Consider the following 15035-nt stretch of genomic DNA (forward strand, 5'->3'; position numbering starts at 1 on the left):
CCTGATGAAGGCCCTTTGCCACAAAAAACTGTGTATAGCTGAGGAGCAATACCAATGTTAGTAAACAATTCACTCAATCTCATGGCTCAGTTTTTCACTCTGACATACATAATGAGTTGTGAAACTTTATATAGTTATATCCCATTAATTCAGTGAGGCACAGGTGGACTCAGATCAAGCATCCCGTGGATCATTGTTAGGAAAGTGTGCAAAACAGTCCAAAAACAATGATCTTTGCTTTGTCATTGTGGAGTTTTGGTTTGTAGGTTAATATGGAAAACATTAAGTATATACATTCCAAGGTCAATTTAGGATAAAATAAAATGTAAAACTTAAATTGAATGCAAATTGATTGAATTAGATGTGTGTGCATGTATCTGTGTGTGTGTGTCAGGTTTTATAACACATATTTTAAAAAGTAAGAACAAAAGTGATGATCTGCAAAATAACAAAGAGGAGCTTCAATCCCTTGTGCTATAGATTTTTGCTATCGATATTGCTGAAGATATGGGGTGGAGCTGGAGAAATGCTTTACTTGCACAGTACAAAGAGAGAGGTTCAGCTGATTCAAAACTCGTGTGTTTCTGCAGGGGCAGCAGCTAATGGACTTGGAACACAAGTTAACTGTGGCCAAGGAAGAACTGGAGAAGACTGCGCTGGATAAGGTGAATAACACAGGGGACGGGGTATCGCCGATGAGCGATGATGAGCGAATGAATAAATTATGTGAAGTAATATTAGTCTGCATAAAGACCTTTTTTAAAGAGTGGATATCTAATGATGAAAGTAAGTGCAGAAGTTTAATAGCATGGTTGTCATAGCAATTTTCCCATCACAGTGTTGAGCTTCAACACATTGAACACATGCACCAGATTTATTTTGTGGGGGCATTATTATTATTATGGATGTGCTAAGTTGAATGAGTGAAAATTGCACGGGGAGAAAAGAGCTGATAAAGGTGATATTAACATCAGTTAAGCCAATAGTTTGCCTGTCTATTAGTATTGATGAAAAGCAAATTATTTTTAAATACACATTACTTCATATTGCTCTATTGACTTCTTAATCTTTACGTCTTGCCTAACGATGCCTTCTAGCTTTTCTGAAATCACTTTAAAGGATGTGAGCAAAATGGCCCTAATGCTTAAGTAAATTTCTCATGTGGATGCAAGGCAGTGTGAGTGATTCAGAAACCGTCTTGTTTGTGTGTAATCTTGTTTGGGGACAGGAGTCTCAGATGAAGGCGTTGAAGGACACAGTTCACATCTGCTTCTCAGCCGTCCTGCACAACCAGCCCAGCAGCAGTCACAGATTTCCCACCTCCCCCACCCACTTGTTCAGATACTCATCGCTCATCAACAGCTCTAGAGTCACCTTTCAACAGCCACATGCCAAGGTAATTCAGAATTCATTGCAGAGCTCCTTTATTTTATTTAATGTTTTTCAAAAAGATGAACTAGATATTGTAAAATACAACTTAAGAAATAAACATCTAAAAATTAAAACAATGCTACAGCATTGAGTTGTCCAGCTAAGTTAATACCATCTATTAAAGTTGCAGATGGGCTATACTGATAATGTTTGCTGCCTAACTCCAACATTAACCTTGTGTTTTATTATTAGCCATAGTCACTAGCTGCTACTTTAATGATAACTTAACAGATGGCTAATAGTATTTAAATGGCTAACGTCAATGTGTGCACTGGTCAAGATTTATTATAACTGTTTAATACTTAAGTGATGCAAATCTTCTCAAAATTCTTCATTAACACCGGGATGTCAGTCGTTAAGATGCTTTGCCAGATTTGTTGTGCTACTCTTCATTTGTTCAGCTGATAGTGAGGGGAGGGGCGGTGTGCAGGCACCTGCAGTGTGTCATGTAGAAGAGGTGAAGATTGCGCCGTTGCTGTCATACTGTTACAAATTAGTATCCTACCCATTAACAATTTTTAATATCAATTGTGTGTGAGTATCAAATTGATCTATCAAGTTCAACAAGTTCCTTCACATGTGCAGATCTTTTCCCCCACTATTATCCATTACCATTATTATCATTATTACCATTATTATCCATCCTCATTGCTGGAATGATTAATAGTGCCAACTTTCAGTATCCTACTTTTAATTTTTACTAGTGCATGTTTACTTTTCTTGATTTTAAACTCCCTCAAAAAACATTAAAACAGTCAAGAACACTATTACACTAAGAAACACTAATACCTAATTATGGGAAGTCATATATAAGAAATCTATATGAAAAATTACTGCATTTAATTGCTTGCATTTTACATCGTCTGGTGAGGAAACTTGCACTTACAAAAACATTATTATTATTCTTTTCATATTTTCATTTTTCATTTTTTCCTGATTTTGATGCTAATCAACCCTGATCTTTGTCAGTTGTTCTTTTATGTCTTGATATGAATTCAGTCCTGACAGAAGTTATAAAATCAAACTGCTAGATCAACTATCTGTGCTACTCTGAGACTTTCAAAACAGATTTTAGTACAACATGGTCTTGAAAGTATATTTTAAGCTTCCACGTTTGCTATTATAATTCAACCAGAATCACAGTCTTCTAATGAGGTAATGGTGCTAGTAGTTTTTACACCTATAATCAAAAGAAATCAGAGCAACAACATTTGTAACATGGAGCCATGTTCTAATCATGGCTGATTGCATTGTTGGAACGATTTTGTCCCAAGGCAGCTTCATTCACAGTAGTCTTGAATGAATAATTCAGGCTGAATACAAAATGTAATTCTACGGCCCTTTCATGTTACCAGAAGCATGACCAATGGGCCTTTTTCACAGCTGACATTTTGACTTGCCATATCAGGAAAGGCGCAGGTGTAATTAATACCATTAACAATGGCTGTGCTCCATTTAAGTACATCACCAGACTGTGTCAGAGAGACAGTATGCAAAATAATAGTGCCCTGCAACATGCCAAGCAAAGGAAAGTGCAATTGTTGTTTGGGTTTGGGGTTTTTTCAGTCTTATTAGTTACATCAGTTGTTGCATGGGTTTCCTGTAGATATACGCTGGGGGATATAATTATTTGATCCCCTGCAGAATTTGTAAGTTCGCTCACTTTCGAGGAATTGAACAGTCCCTATTCTTATGGTAGTTTTGTTTTAATAAAGAGAGAGAGATTATCAATCAGAAATCCAAGAAATAAAAACACTTCCCATAAAAGTTGCAAATTACAAATTTGCACTTCAGTGAGTAAAATAAGTATTTGATCCCCCACAACTCAGTCAGAATTCTGTCTCCCACAGATTGGCTATGTGCCCATCTGGCCTGCACAAGGCTAGAATGGGACTACCAGACCATCAGCAGAAGCTTGATAATAAGAGGACAACTGCTGGTGTGATTATTTAGAAATGGAATAAATTTAAAATGCCCTTTGTCTGAACGTCTCTGCAAGATCTTGCCTCATGGGGTGAAGATGATCGTGAGGAAGGTAGTGGGTCAGCTCAAAACTACATGCGAGGAGCTTGTTAACGATCTGAAGGCAGATAGTCCCTCACTACGCCATGATGGATTGAAATCTTGCAGTGCCAGCAAGGTCCCCTGTTCAAGAAGGCCAGTCTGAAGTTTGCCAGTGAACATCTAAATGATTCAGAGAAGGCTTGGGAGAAAGTGCCTGTGGTCAAATGAAACCACAGTCAAGCTCTTTTGTATCCCACTGTGTTTGGAGGAGCAAAAAAAGACGCACGTTTAGGTTATGGAGTGGCCTAGCCAGTCACCAGACTGCCATCTTATAGAAAAACAGGGGATCAAATCAGTATTTTCCCCACTGTAATATGTTGATTTACAGTACAGTCCATGTAGTGTATCTGTATGTAATGAAAATGGCTTAGACTTTGTCTTACAGTATGCAATCAGTTTGATTGTCAGTCCGAACACAAATATTACCGTTTCTTCAGAAAAGTAGGATAAAAATGAGATAAGTTTGCTTCGCAGAGCCAAAAGTAAAGTGGAAAGAAAGTTGGATTTGGGATATGCTTCTGTAATGGTGCAGTATAATTTTCCCTCTGACTTTCCAGATAAGATAAAGCCGGCTGCAGTTTTTTGCCTCTTCCCTTTGTATAAACACTTTCAAATTGAAATTCATTTCACACAGAAACTTAGTGACATCATGGAATATAACTCTGTGCCAAAATATTCACCTCACCGCACATCAGAGCACGCATAATGCACTGTCTGCAATATGAATTTAAGAGTTAGGCGATTATTACCTTCTTTTCAAGTGGCTATTTGTCAATCTGATGCCCCGAGTATCACTCTCTAGAGAGAAATAGCACAGGAAATAATTACTACCAAATATAACAGTTGGGCAAACACACTTTCAGAGGTTGTTCAGAATAATAACATGTCTAAATCAAGCGGCAGTCTAAATAGTTATGTCAGTCTTTGTATTCTGTTCTATAGATTTTGGAGAAAAACACTACTATTTTAGAGCTTTACGGGAGTTTTTTGGATGTTGGACTTGTTCTATATGAAAATTCTTAACTCAATGTGACACAGTCTTTGTTTGGAGCCTCTTAAAGTCAGGGTCACAGCAGACTCAACTAAGGGCTCAGGATTTAATCCTTTTTAGGAGTAAAACAAGGTGACTTCCAAGAGGATTCATTCTACAAGTAGGATTATGCTTTCGGTGAGGATATTGTGTCTTGTTTTCCTACTGAACCACATTTTAAGACTAATGACAAGTGTCAAATTGCAGTTGCATTTTGTTCTTTAAACATTCCTACAAGTATTTTTGTGGCTCTGTACACAAGAAAAAAACCCCAAAAGATATATAACTCGCATACAGCTGAATATACAGATCGCTTTTATTTCTTGAAAATATACTTTTTTATTACCCATGGCTGTTTTACCCCCTATCAAGCAGTCATGTCAACTTCAATCAGAGATTGTGCTAGTTCTGATTTCTGAAAAGCAGTCGCTGCAGTCACTTTGAAATCATCAAGTCGGCCACAGCGCTGCTGTGTCTTATCTGCCATGATACTGGTGAGCAATTCTGGCTTTAAGAGGCTTTTCTCTCCTCAAAGCAGTCACAATTTACTCTGTGTCTCTATCGTGGGTGCCTAAGAGATTTGACATGCCACTTAGAGGATTTTTTTTTAATCATGCTTCAGTAATACCATCCACGCCAGTGCCATTGCAGTACCTTTGCTGTGGCATCATATAAAACAAGATTCTATAATTGACACTTCCTGTTTACACCCTCCTTGGTCAAAAGGATCTCATCTGACTATGCATTCGCCCATATCTGCCTTTCAAACATACAGCCCAGTACATTCAAGTACAGGAGCAAAATCAGCATCATACAAAAGAAAAGACAAGTACAGGAATTTCAAGAAAGGTGTGGGTTGATTTTTTTATGCTAATGAAGTTTTTACTTCCCCCTTCATTAGCATACAAATAGCAGCACTTCACTTGTGAGCAGTTGCTGGCTTCATTATCTCCTGTTGCTGTTGTACACTTGACGGGCTGTCTGATAAATCTCAGCGTGCCCTCACAGTGAAAATTACTGGGGTGCTCCATCTGTCCACTCCGCCTGTATATGTAGAGGTGGGTCAGATCCCATTTAATTCAATGCCAAATTTAACTCATATTACGCAATAAGAAAAAAAAACACATACAGTAGCACTTACAGGAAAAAGAGCCAAATGTTCCACAGCTGAGGAGACAAATGTCGAGAACTTAGCTCTAAGAATAATTTAGCATTCCTCATTGTTGTATCTAACAGCATGAAATCACTTGGTTAGTGTAATTGTTATTTATTTTGCCCTAGGTTCTTTTGTAGTTTTGAGGCATGTATAAGATTGTCTTATTGTAGCTTAGAAGTGCAATACATAAAATAACTTATTCTAGAAGGGATCCCTGCTGTTTTGCAGCTGTTTCAAATCTTTCATTTCCTCAACTTACTTTTAATCTTTTAATCCATGTAAAGCAGAAACATGTGTCACTCCAAGAGACAATCTGTTATTAAACAACCAACCAAATTTGAATGTTTAGGCGATTGTGGCTCAAGAGTTGGGAGTTCGCCTTGTAATCGGAAGGTTGCCGGTTTGAGCCCCGGCTTGGACAGTCTTGGTCGTTGTGTCCTTGGGCAAGACACTTCTGACCACCACTACTGGTGGTGGTCAGAGGGCCCGGTGGCGCCAGTGTCCGACTCGAACAAAACTTTGTAAAACTTCCTGGGGATGGTCACATTTACATGCTGGTGCTCATTACCAATGAGGTTCTTCGCAATATCAATCCAGCTCTGCTCTAAATAAGAAGAATACATTAAAATAAAAACATTAAAAAGACCTGCTACACTATCAAGGTATAGGCATTAGTTACTATAGGCATATCCTACAGGAAACCAAGTGCTAATGCGCTTGAGTATTTAAACAGGTTTCTGTTATGGGACGGGTCATTCTAGGGACACCTGGCGATTGTGTGATTCTGACCCACTCAGAAAGAAAACAAGTCTAATGAAAAGCAACTTAATTGTGTCAGGGCCAACTCATTAGTATGATAAGTTTAAAAACAGTTCCTTACAGCAGAGTACATTGACAGCATAATGGTGTACTGTTGATTAATTTAGGAATGTCTACAAAATAGATCTGTCCTAAATACCTTAAATAGTGTATGTTTGGGCGACCGTGGCTCAGGGGGTTGGGAATCGCATCTGTAACCGGAAGGTCGCCGGTTCGATCCCTGGGCTCTGTGTCCTGGTCGTTGTGTCCTTGGGCAAGACACTTTACCCTACTTGCCTACTGGTGTTGGCCAGAGGGGCCGATGGCGTGATATGGCAGCCTCGCTTCTGTCAGTCTGCCCCAGGGCAGCTGTGGCTACAACTGTAGCTTGCCTCCACCAGTGTGTGAATGTGAGAGTGAATGAATAGTGGTATTGTAAAGCGCTTTGGGTGCCTTGAAAAGTGCTATATAAATCCAATCCATTATTATTATTATTCCGTTAATTAAAGAAATGTGAATAGTTCTGAAAAATACACTATAGAGTATGCTGAATGCTATGGATGACCAAGGACAGTATAACTTTGCATTATGTGAAAAATTACAAAAAATAGCAACAAAGAGATCACATATAAAGAGATCATATATATTCAAACGCTTGAATTTCATCAGCACATTTATACTAAAATCTGCTTTGCGTTGTGAAACCTAAAGTGCTTAAGTGCAGGGATGTTTGTTCAAGCACTCTGTGACACCACTTTGAGTGTCACGCTCATAGTTTGAGTTACCGTAATGGGCCTTAAGCTCTGTTAGACACCACAGATAAGACTCTCTCAGACCCTGCCTGACACACACACACACACACACACACACACACACACACACACACACAAAGCTCTTCTTGCTGGTGAAAGATTCATTAGTGTGAGGATGCAAAGATCAGCAGGATTGAAGTGGAAGTTGCTTCATATTTAACAGTCTTGGGGAGAGAGCCAAGTCTTGTGGTCTGATAGTATGCAATTTTCATCAAAGTAATGGGAGATGATGTCTTAGATGCTCAGAGTACTGGGCTGGAGGAAAATCAGGCATTTCATTGCCCTGCTCTAAGCGCTTACTATTTACTTTTATGATTGTTTCCTTGTCTATAAAAATTATACAGGATATCCATCTCTCCCAGGCAAAGACTAGACAGTAGCGAGCTGACAATCCAAAAACTGCGATAGAATCAAATTTGTGTTCTACAAAAGGAAAAAAAAGACCCAAACAATGTTGCCAAAAACCCACTTAGGTAAGTTAATCTCAATAATAGTTGCAAATAATCACAACTCAGCATATTTGTTTGTGTTCTTTAACAGTCACTGTTCAGCTTTCTTTTCACCTTTTGCTTAATTTCACTCCATGTTTGGTTAAAGGCAGGCTCACAGTGAGCACCACTGAAACCTTTATCACAACAAGCTTTATTAATAATTGAATAAATATATTTCTATGTATATCCAGATGCCTTCAGAATGATAGAACTCATGTATGTCCGTGGCGTTATAACAGAATGCGTTACAAAATTAATCAATTCAAATTGGTAATAAGAAATAATTTGTTAATTAGTATCTATTTGTTGTAGAACTGTTTGCTAGCATCAAATTAACATGTTATGTAAGTTTAACAACTTATCAAATAATATTATATGTAGTATTGTAATATTATAAATGGTGGTTATTATGAAGTGTTACTTGGAAAACTGCTGCTTTTAAGCACTAAGGCTCTGCTGAAAAGTCAGGGGCCTTATGGAGAGACAAACAGATGGTAAGAATGGAAAATGTGGCTGGTTCTGACAGATGCTGTCAAAAGTTGGGGAATTGTGTATGAAATGTTCACCCAAATGTGGTCACTTCCACAAGTAATGTCAGTTCTCCTGAACCTGCCTAAAAAGATGTTGCTTCAGCTGACACAATAAGAATGGCGTTTGACATTGACAGGTTAAGATTGCTTATGTTCATCTTGCAACTGTCTTGCTTTACGCTCTCAAGAGACCACGTTTGACCCAGTTAAAGTGTACTTGTCTTGTGCAGAAGACTAGCTGCAGAAGACAGTCAGACTTTGGGAGAAAGATCTGGTATAACAAGCCTAATTAATATTTCAACCCTTGGTCCTTACCAGACAAAATGGCATGATGAGTGAAAAGATGGTGTCTGCATCTACACGAGTGTAGATCCTAAGCTTTTATTCAAGAGGTGAAAGAAATTATTATAAAGTGATAAACTGGAATCATTGTTAAACACTGCCTGAAGTCTGGATCTCCTGAACATGACCAAAGAATGGATTTCCTCATTTGTGATGCTTTGCCCTGCCTTTAGTGCAGCCGTCTTCAGTTGCTGTTTGTTTTTTTCTCCACCAAATAAAATCAATGCAGCTGCTTCTGTGGTCCATGGTCACTGAAATCCATGCAATTCATCCATGGTCATATCCTCATATAAGGATCCCAAATGCCACATTTCCTTCAATTCCAGAACTTTTACCTCCATAATTATTGAAGAAATAATGGAATCCTCTGCAACTGTCCATGAAGCTTTTGAGTGGACTGTCAAATTATATTTTGTCCCATGACAAATGGGAATGTACAGGGATGTATAGGGAGTACAGCCATTTGTGCTGTACTCTCAAATTGCAGCTAAGAATCTACACTTGTAAGCTTATTTTTTGGCTTCTAAACACATTGACAGTGTGACGCAAGATTGTGTTTTAACAAATTATCTGTCTGTTTATTTATATACAACAGTTACTCCTTTAACCACTTCTTATAATTTTTTTCTAAGTGCCTCTTACTTAAAGCAAGTATGTAAAATTTTTAAATGTTCACCAGATCAGTCATATTATCCAAAAACAGGCTATAAATCACATTTGAAATGACATCAGGAGTTTAGTGAGATAATGAGGAACATTAATATTTTTATAGTCTAGGTTTTTGCTTTTTCCTGAGAAGTCATTTCCCATAAGACCATACCATTATTTGTCAGTATTTGAATGAATTCCTCTGTTCAATAGCAAAATGATGACTGTCATGTAACTCTCCAGAAACCCGTATCAATTTTTATTTACTTTTATTTTACTTTTTTGCTTGTTTTTGTGTGTTTTTGCCTTTTGGACTCAAGCACTACTGATTTTAAAGTGCATCAACCTTGCAAAAGTCATGTTTTCTATGCAGACATCATTTCAGGTGGTAGCGATATGGATTGCTCTACTACCTCCAGAGAAAACCTTTTCATCTCTGACTGTCCGTCTTGTTTTCCTTCCTCTATCTCAGAATTGCTTTGGCTCTGTTTGCAGTGGGTCACTTCACTGAAACATCATTGTTGATCATGTGCAGGTCTCATAGTATTAAATCCCAAATCTACCTTCTGAACTGCAACTACTTCTCACTCTGAGGTGGTCTGTGTATTCCTATACAGACATCAGTGGTATTCTTGTTTGAAGGTCCAACATCTTAGACTTCAGAAAGATTGGTAAAAGCTGTGTATTTATTTATTTAGTGTCATAACATATTCTGATCCTAACAATACTATGCAAGTATGATGGTATCCAGTTACTGTACATATGAACACTTAAAAACTTAAATTACACAGTGCATCAGATTTATTATCTATTTTAATCTAAATAGAACCCTAACATACAAAATGAACAACCATGCAATATTAAATATGACCTACGTTTTGGAAAACTGAGAAACTTTTGTTTGTTTTGTCCTGTAATAAATTAAATTGAACATAACTACACAAATAAAATATATGTTTAAATATGAAATAAACATATATGTATTAGAACTACTAGGTTTTGAAGAATTTCAAAAACCTATTTGCTCATGTGTTTTTAACCCCAAGTTTATATTTCTGTTTTCCTCTGCAGGATATCTCCAAAGTTCAGAGAATTGTCACTGCCAGTAAATCACCCATGAACGTCAGTGTCATGAGGAGAGAGAATGGTGGAGCCAAAGATTGCCAGATGGAAAAGGTGAGCCTTTAGAGTAATTAAAATACAGTGGCCTCTCTAATCTGACGTTCATTAAATTCATACTCAAGTCCCTCATCAAAAGTCAAAGAACTCGCTTTTGCTCCAATTGTCCTTAGTGGGTTCATGAATTACAAAATTTTATAGAAGGTCTGCAACAAGTTTCAACTAAATGATGCATCTTTAGTTAGGAGTTCCGGTGTAGCTCAGCAGTAATTTGGTTTAATGAAATTAGACATTACTAAAGGAACACCATGTGCTGCATGAAGACTAATAACACAGTTTTACATTGCTTTGGAGACTGAAGGTGACCTATTATGTTTTTCTTTGTTATGGGTCCTATTAACTCACTTGACTCTTTATAGCTCCATCCCAGGAGAGAATTTGAAAGATTTGGTTGAAATTATGACTTCTGAGATGTTAAGATTAAAAAAATGGTTTGATGTAAATAAATTATCTTTGAATCTGACAAAAACGAAATTCATGATATTTGGCAATCGTGTAAAGGAGGATGAAGTCATTATGTCCATTGATGGAGAATTGATTGAAAGAGTTACTGAATTTCGTTTTTTGGGTGTAATAGTAGATGAAAACTTGACGTGGAAATCTCATATTGAGTATATTAGAAAGAAGATGGTTAAAAGCATTTATATTTTGGGAAATGTAAGAGATTTATTAGATTATAAAACAATGCGCATTTTATATTTTTCATTGTTTTTCTCATATTTTAGTTACTGTGTTGAAGTTTGGGGGAATACATATGAGAATACTATAAAACCTCTAAACTTATTACAGAAGAAAGTGATATGAATGATTCATAATGTTAAATATATAGAACATACAAATAAATTATTTATAAAATCAAAATTATTAAAATTAGGAGATTTAGTGAAATTACGGACACTATTAATTATGTTTAAGGCTAAAAATAATATTTTGCCCTTTAAGTTACAAAGAGTATTTTTAATGTGTTCAGGGGGAGAAGATAGTAGAAGGAAATTTTATTTTAAGCATCAGTTAGCTAGGAGAACACAAAGATTAATGAGTACAACGGTTAGGGGTATACGACTGTGGAACTCTCTTCATTATAATTTAAAGAATTGTATAAGTTTACATTGTTTTAAAAAGTGTTACATGCTTAAAACGATAACTCAATATGAAGAATGCGAATGAAATTGGAGTTCATTGAAAAAGGATCCTTTATAATTTTTTGTTTTATTTATTTAAATTTTATTTTTCTCCTTGTTACTATGTGGAATGGTATATTCTGATTGTAAATTTGTTGTTTGGTTTGGGTTAGGACCGGAGAGAAATGTTAATATTAGTTTGTTCCCTGATTTTTGGTGCCCACTTGTAATATAAGTTGGATTGTAGATAGGGGGCAGGGTTTAATAAGAATATTTTCTTCTTCCTGCTCCTTTTCACACATGGTTGTAGTGCTTTATTGATAGAAAGTGTGGTTGGTTTGTTTGATCTGTTGTACCAAGTGTGAAATAAATAAATAAATGAAATGAAAAATGAAATGAAATAGCTCCATCCCTTCAGTCTAGATTACCTTTTTTATCCAGTCCAAATGAGATCCCAATATCCTCGTAGATCTTAGTGACATGGATCAGTGAGTCGATCCATGTCACAGGGATGACTCACTGCTGATGTCATCCCTGTACAGGATGTAGCTGATGACTGATGATCACTCCACTTCTACTTTTAGCAATATGCTGGGTTAGGGGATTGAAGCCAATGCAGAACAGTAGTGTTAACAGTGCATCACTTTGGTATATTCCACTCTTGATTATGACTTCTGTGATTGCCAGTGGTCTTCCACAGCCCCGCTGAGTTCCTGTTGAACATCAGTAGTGTACTACTAGTGTTGCATTGTGCCAAGCAATATCGATGTGTGGCGTATTGAGTCATAGGCTTTCTAAGCTATGCTCATTTGTTGACTCAAATGACTTCTCGGTTTGGTTCCTGTGATGGTTTAGAAGAGCTTTCATGTTGTGGAGAATCAGGTAATTGTAAGTTAGATGGCCCTTGTACCTTTGTGGGGATCCTTCATGATCAATGCTGTTTTGCCCTGTACTAACCAGCCCAGATGGGTACATGCTGTTATCAGCCCACTTATTGCCTTTATCCCTCAGTCATGGAGGTTTAGCTATGAGCACAGACGTCTGATCCACCTTCAGTTCAAACCTTCAATTTATAACAGGGAGTTTGTTTTGAGAAAGTTTGGTTCAATGAGTGCAAGGGAGCTAAAACAACTTGTTTCAGGCAGTGGATGAACTGAGCTAGTGCGGCAAGGCCCAGTAAAAAATCAATAAGGATTATTTTTATCTGTGAATCGTGCAAATCTTCTTGAATAGAGTCCCATATAAATGTGCATTTGTAGATGAGCATAAGAAGTCCATTTTAATGAGTTGAATAAACTGGCAGTATTGATTTGGTGCTTTTCTTTTTGTTCGTCATTTTAAACTGGATATTCATACTGAACTATGGGTCAAACAAAACGCAATTCTGAAATCATGATTTGGGCTGTAAGACATGTCTGTACATCGGTTTAAGTACATTTAAGCAAAATAATGAATACAAAAATACCTTAAAAATTAATTGAGAAAGAAAATGTTTTTTGTTACATCCTTGAAACTCACTAACAAGGTAGTGCGTTCATTTGACCTGTTATTGCATGGGAAAGTACTGTAGTTGCAGTGATCACAAAATTTGCACATTCACACTTCAAAGAGCTCTTCACTCAGAGCCTCATTGACACTTTGACAGCAGTTATTGAGGAAGGAGAGCGTGGAGCAGTCACTGACCTCTCCTGTTCAGATTTTTTTCATGAAGGACTTTGGTACCTCAGACAAGAGACTTGCTTCTCCAAGGTCCGGGCAACTGTGAGCAGTTAGCTATGAGGGAGGCTCCAAAAGACTGCTTCCAACAATGTCAAAATCAAGAGGCTCCGAAGAAGCAGAGGAAGTAAACAGAGCCTGTAAGGATTTTTGACAAGTGGCTATCAAGAACTATTACAGGCATAAGTTGATAGACTACAGGAGACAGGGGAATAGTGAGGAGTGCTGCCCTGGAAGGAAATTGCCCTGTGTGGAAACTGTGTCAAAGAGATTGTTCCTTAATGAAATTGTGCCAAAAACAATGTTCACTGGCGTCTCATAATTGGTTATATAATTTTGGCAGGGGCGTGAAAAGGGAGAAACATGCTGATACAGATAAGAGGAGACATATTTGAAACAGAGACTCGTGTTTGCCCATGATCATTGCTGCTTTTCCCCCTTGTCCTTTTCTCTCTGTGGGCGGGGAGGAAATGAAGAAAGACAATTTGTATGAGCATGTGTAGCTTGCAGTGTCTCCCTGGTTTGAAAATGAAATGTGATGGCCTTGCTATACTTTAACAAATTACCTATGTTTTATAGGCAGGATTGACATTCAGCTAATACAAAAAGTACTGCTGTCAGCGCTAATCTGGTTAAAATGACGTTAACTCCATAACTGCATTGATGCGGCAAATCTCCGTTAGCGAGTTAGCGTGGATCGTGCATGAGTGGGGCTGCAGGGCGTCATCGTGTTTACGAGCTAATCACGCTAACACGTTGACGCCATGCACCCCCATGCACGGGGAGCGCGTTAATGCAGTCATGGCGTTAACGTCATTTTAACAAAATTAATGCTGGCAGCGCTAACAAAAACATCACAGTTGGTGTAAATAATTACTATTTTAGTACTTATTATAGATTACAACAATCATTCATTTTCAACAATCAGCAGCTTCAAATAACTGCTTTCTCTTTTTTAACAACCAAGCTCTTTATATTTTGAATAATAAATTGTTAATTGACTAATAAATAAATACTTTTAAACATTTAAATTGCACATATAAGGCTACGTTTCTTTCATAATGAGAATAAGATAAGCAGCTTACTCTGCTTACTCTGTGGTTGTTGAAGTCAGTGATTCCTTGAAGCTTATTTGTAAAAATGAGAGGTTTATGAATTTGACTGATGTGAGTTTATTTATCTGTTTTCACTGAATACATAAAGCTGGGACACTGTACACTGCTACATCAGCTTATCACCCTATGTAATACAATATATCTGTCTGGCAAAGAGGTATATTTTTTTCATCATCATTTTAGTTACTGTAATGAAAAAATAAAGTTGACTGGGTAAATAAAGTATTCCTCATCTCATCATCATCTCATATTGTCCTCATATTGTTCTCCTAGACTGGGAGTGACTGCTTCCAGAATCAGACGGAGGAATCAGCTCCAGAAAGCAGAAAGCTACCAGAGCAACAGCAGGTGTGTGTCACGGGATTTATATGAAAATATGAATTTATATGCTGACATATTTTTCATTAGTACAGTGAAGTTTTATGTTAGTTTATTTTATTGGTTTATCCATTTAAAAGTTAATTCATTCAATTTCAGTCCTAATGCCATTTTCTTTATATCGAAGGCATACGTGTTTAAAATTTGGTCAAAGACCAGTCAAGTCTTTTGCAAAATAACACAATTCTTAATATTTTGCCCTTGTGCACCATCACAGTGGTGTA

The 15035-nt window shown here is 37.2% G+C and overlaps 1 protein-coding gene across 2 annotated transcripts in view; it reads left to right on the forward strand.

Moving 5' to 3' along the window:
• The window catches only part of luzp2 (leucine zipper protein 2), a 149087-nt gene that overhangs the window by 127332 nt on the left and 6720 nt on the right, over nucleotides 1–15035 (forward strand). For both annotated transcript variants that reach the window (XM_040045620.1, XM_040045619.1), the window contains 4 exons: nucleotides 591–665; nucleotides 1229–1396; nucleotides 10374–10478; nucleotides 14707–14781. In XM_040045620.1, coding sequence (XP_039901554.1) covers nucleotides 591–665; nucleotides 1229–1396; nucleotides 10374–10478; nucleotides 14707–14781 — 423 coding nt within the window. The remainder of the gene's footprint in view (nucleotides 1–590; nucleotides 666–1228; nucleotides 1397–10373; nucleotides 10479–14706; nucleotides 14782–15035) is intronic.

This window comes from Simochromis diagramma, unplaced genomic scaffold, assembly GCF_900408965.1.
Source record: "Simochromis diagramma unplaced genomic scaffold, fSimDia1.1 OVJJ01000079.1, whole genome shotgun sequence".
Lineage (NCBI taxonomy): Eukaryota > Metazoa > Chordata > Actinopteri > Cichliformes > Cichlidae > Simochromis > Simochromis diagramma.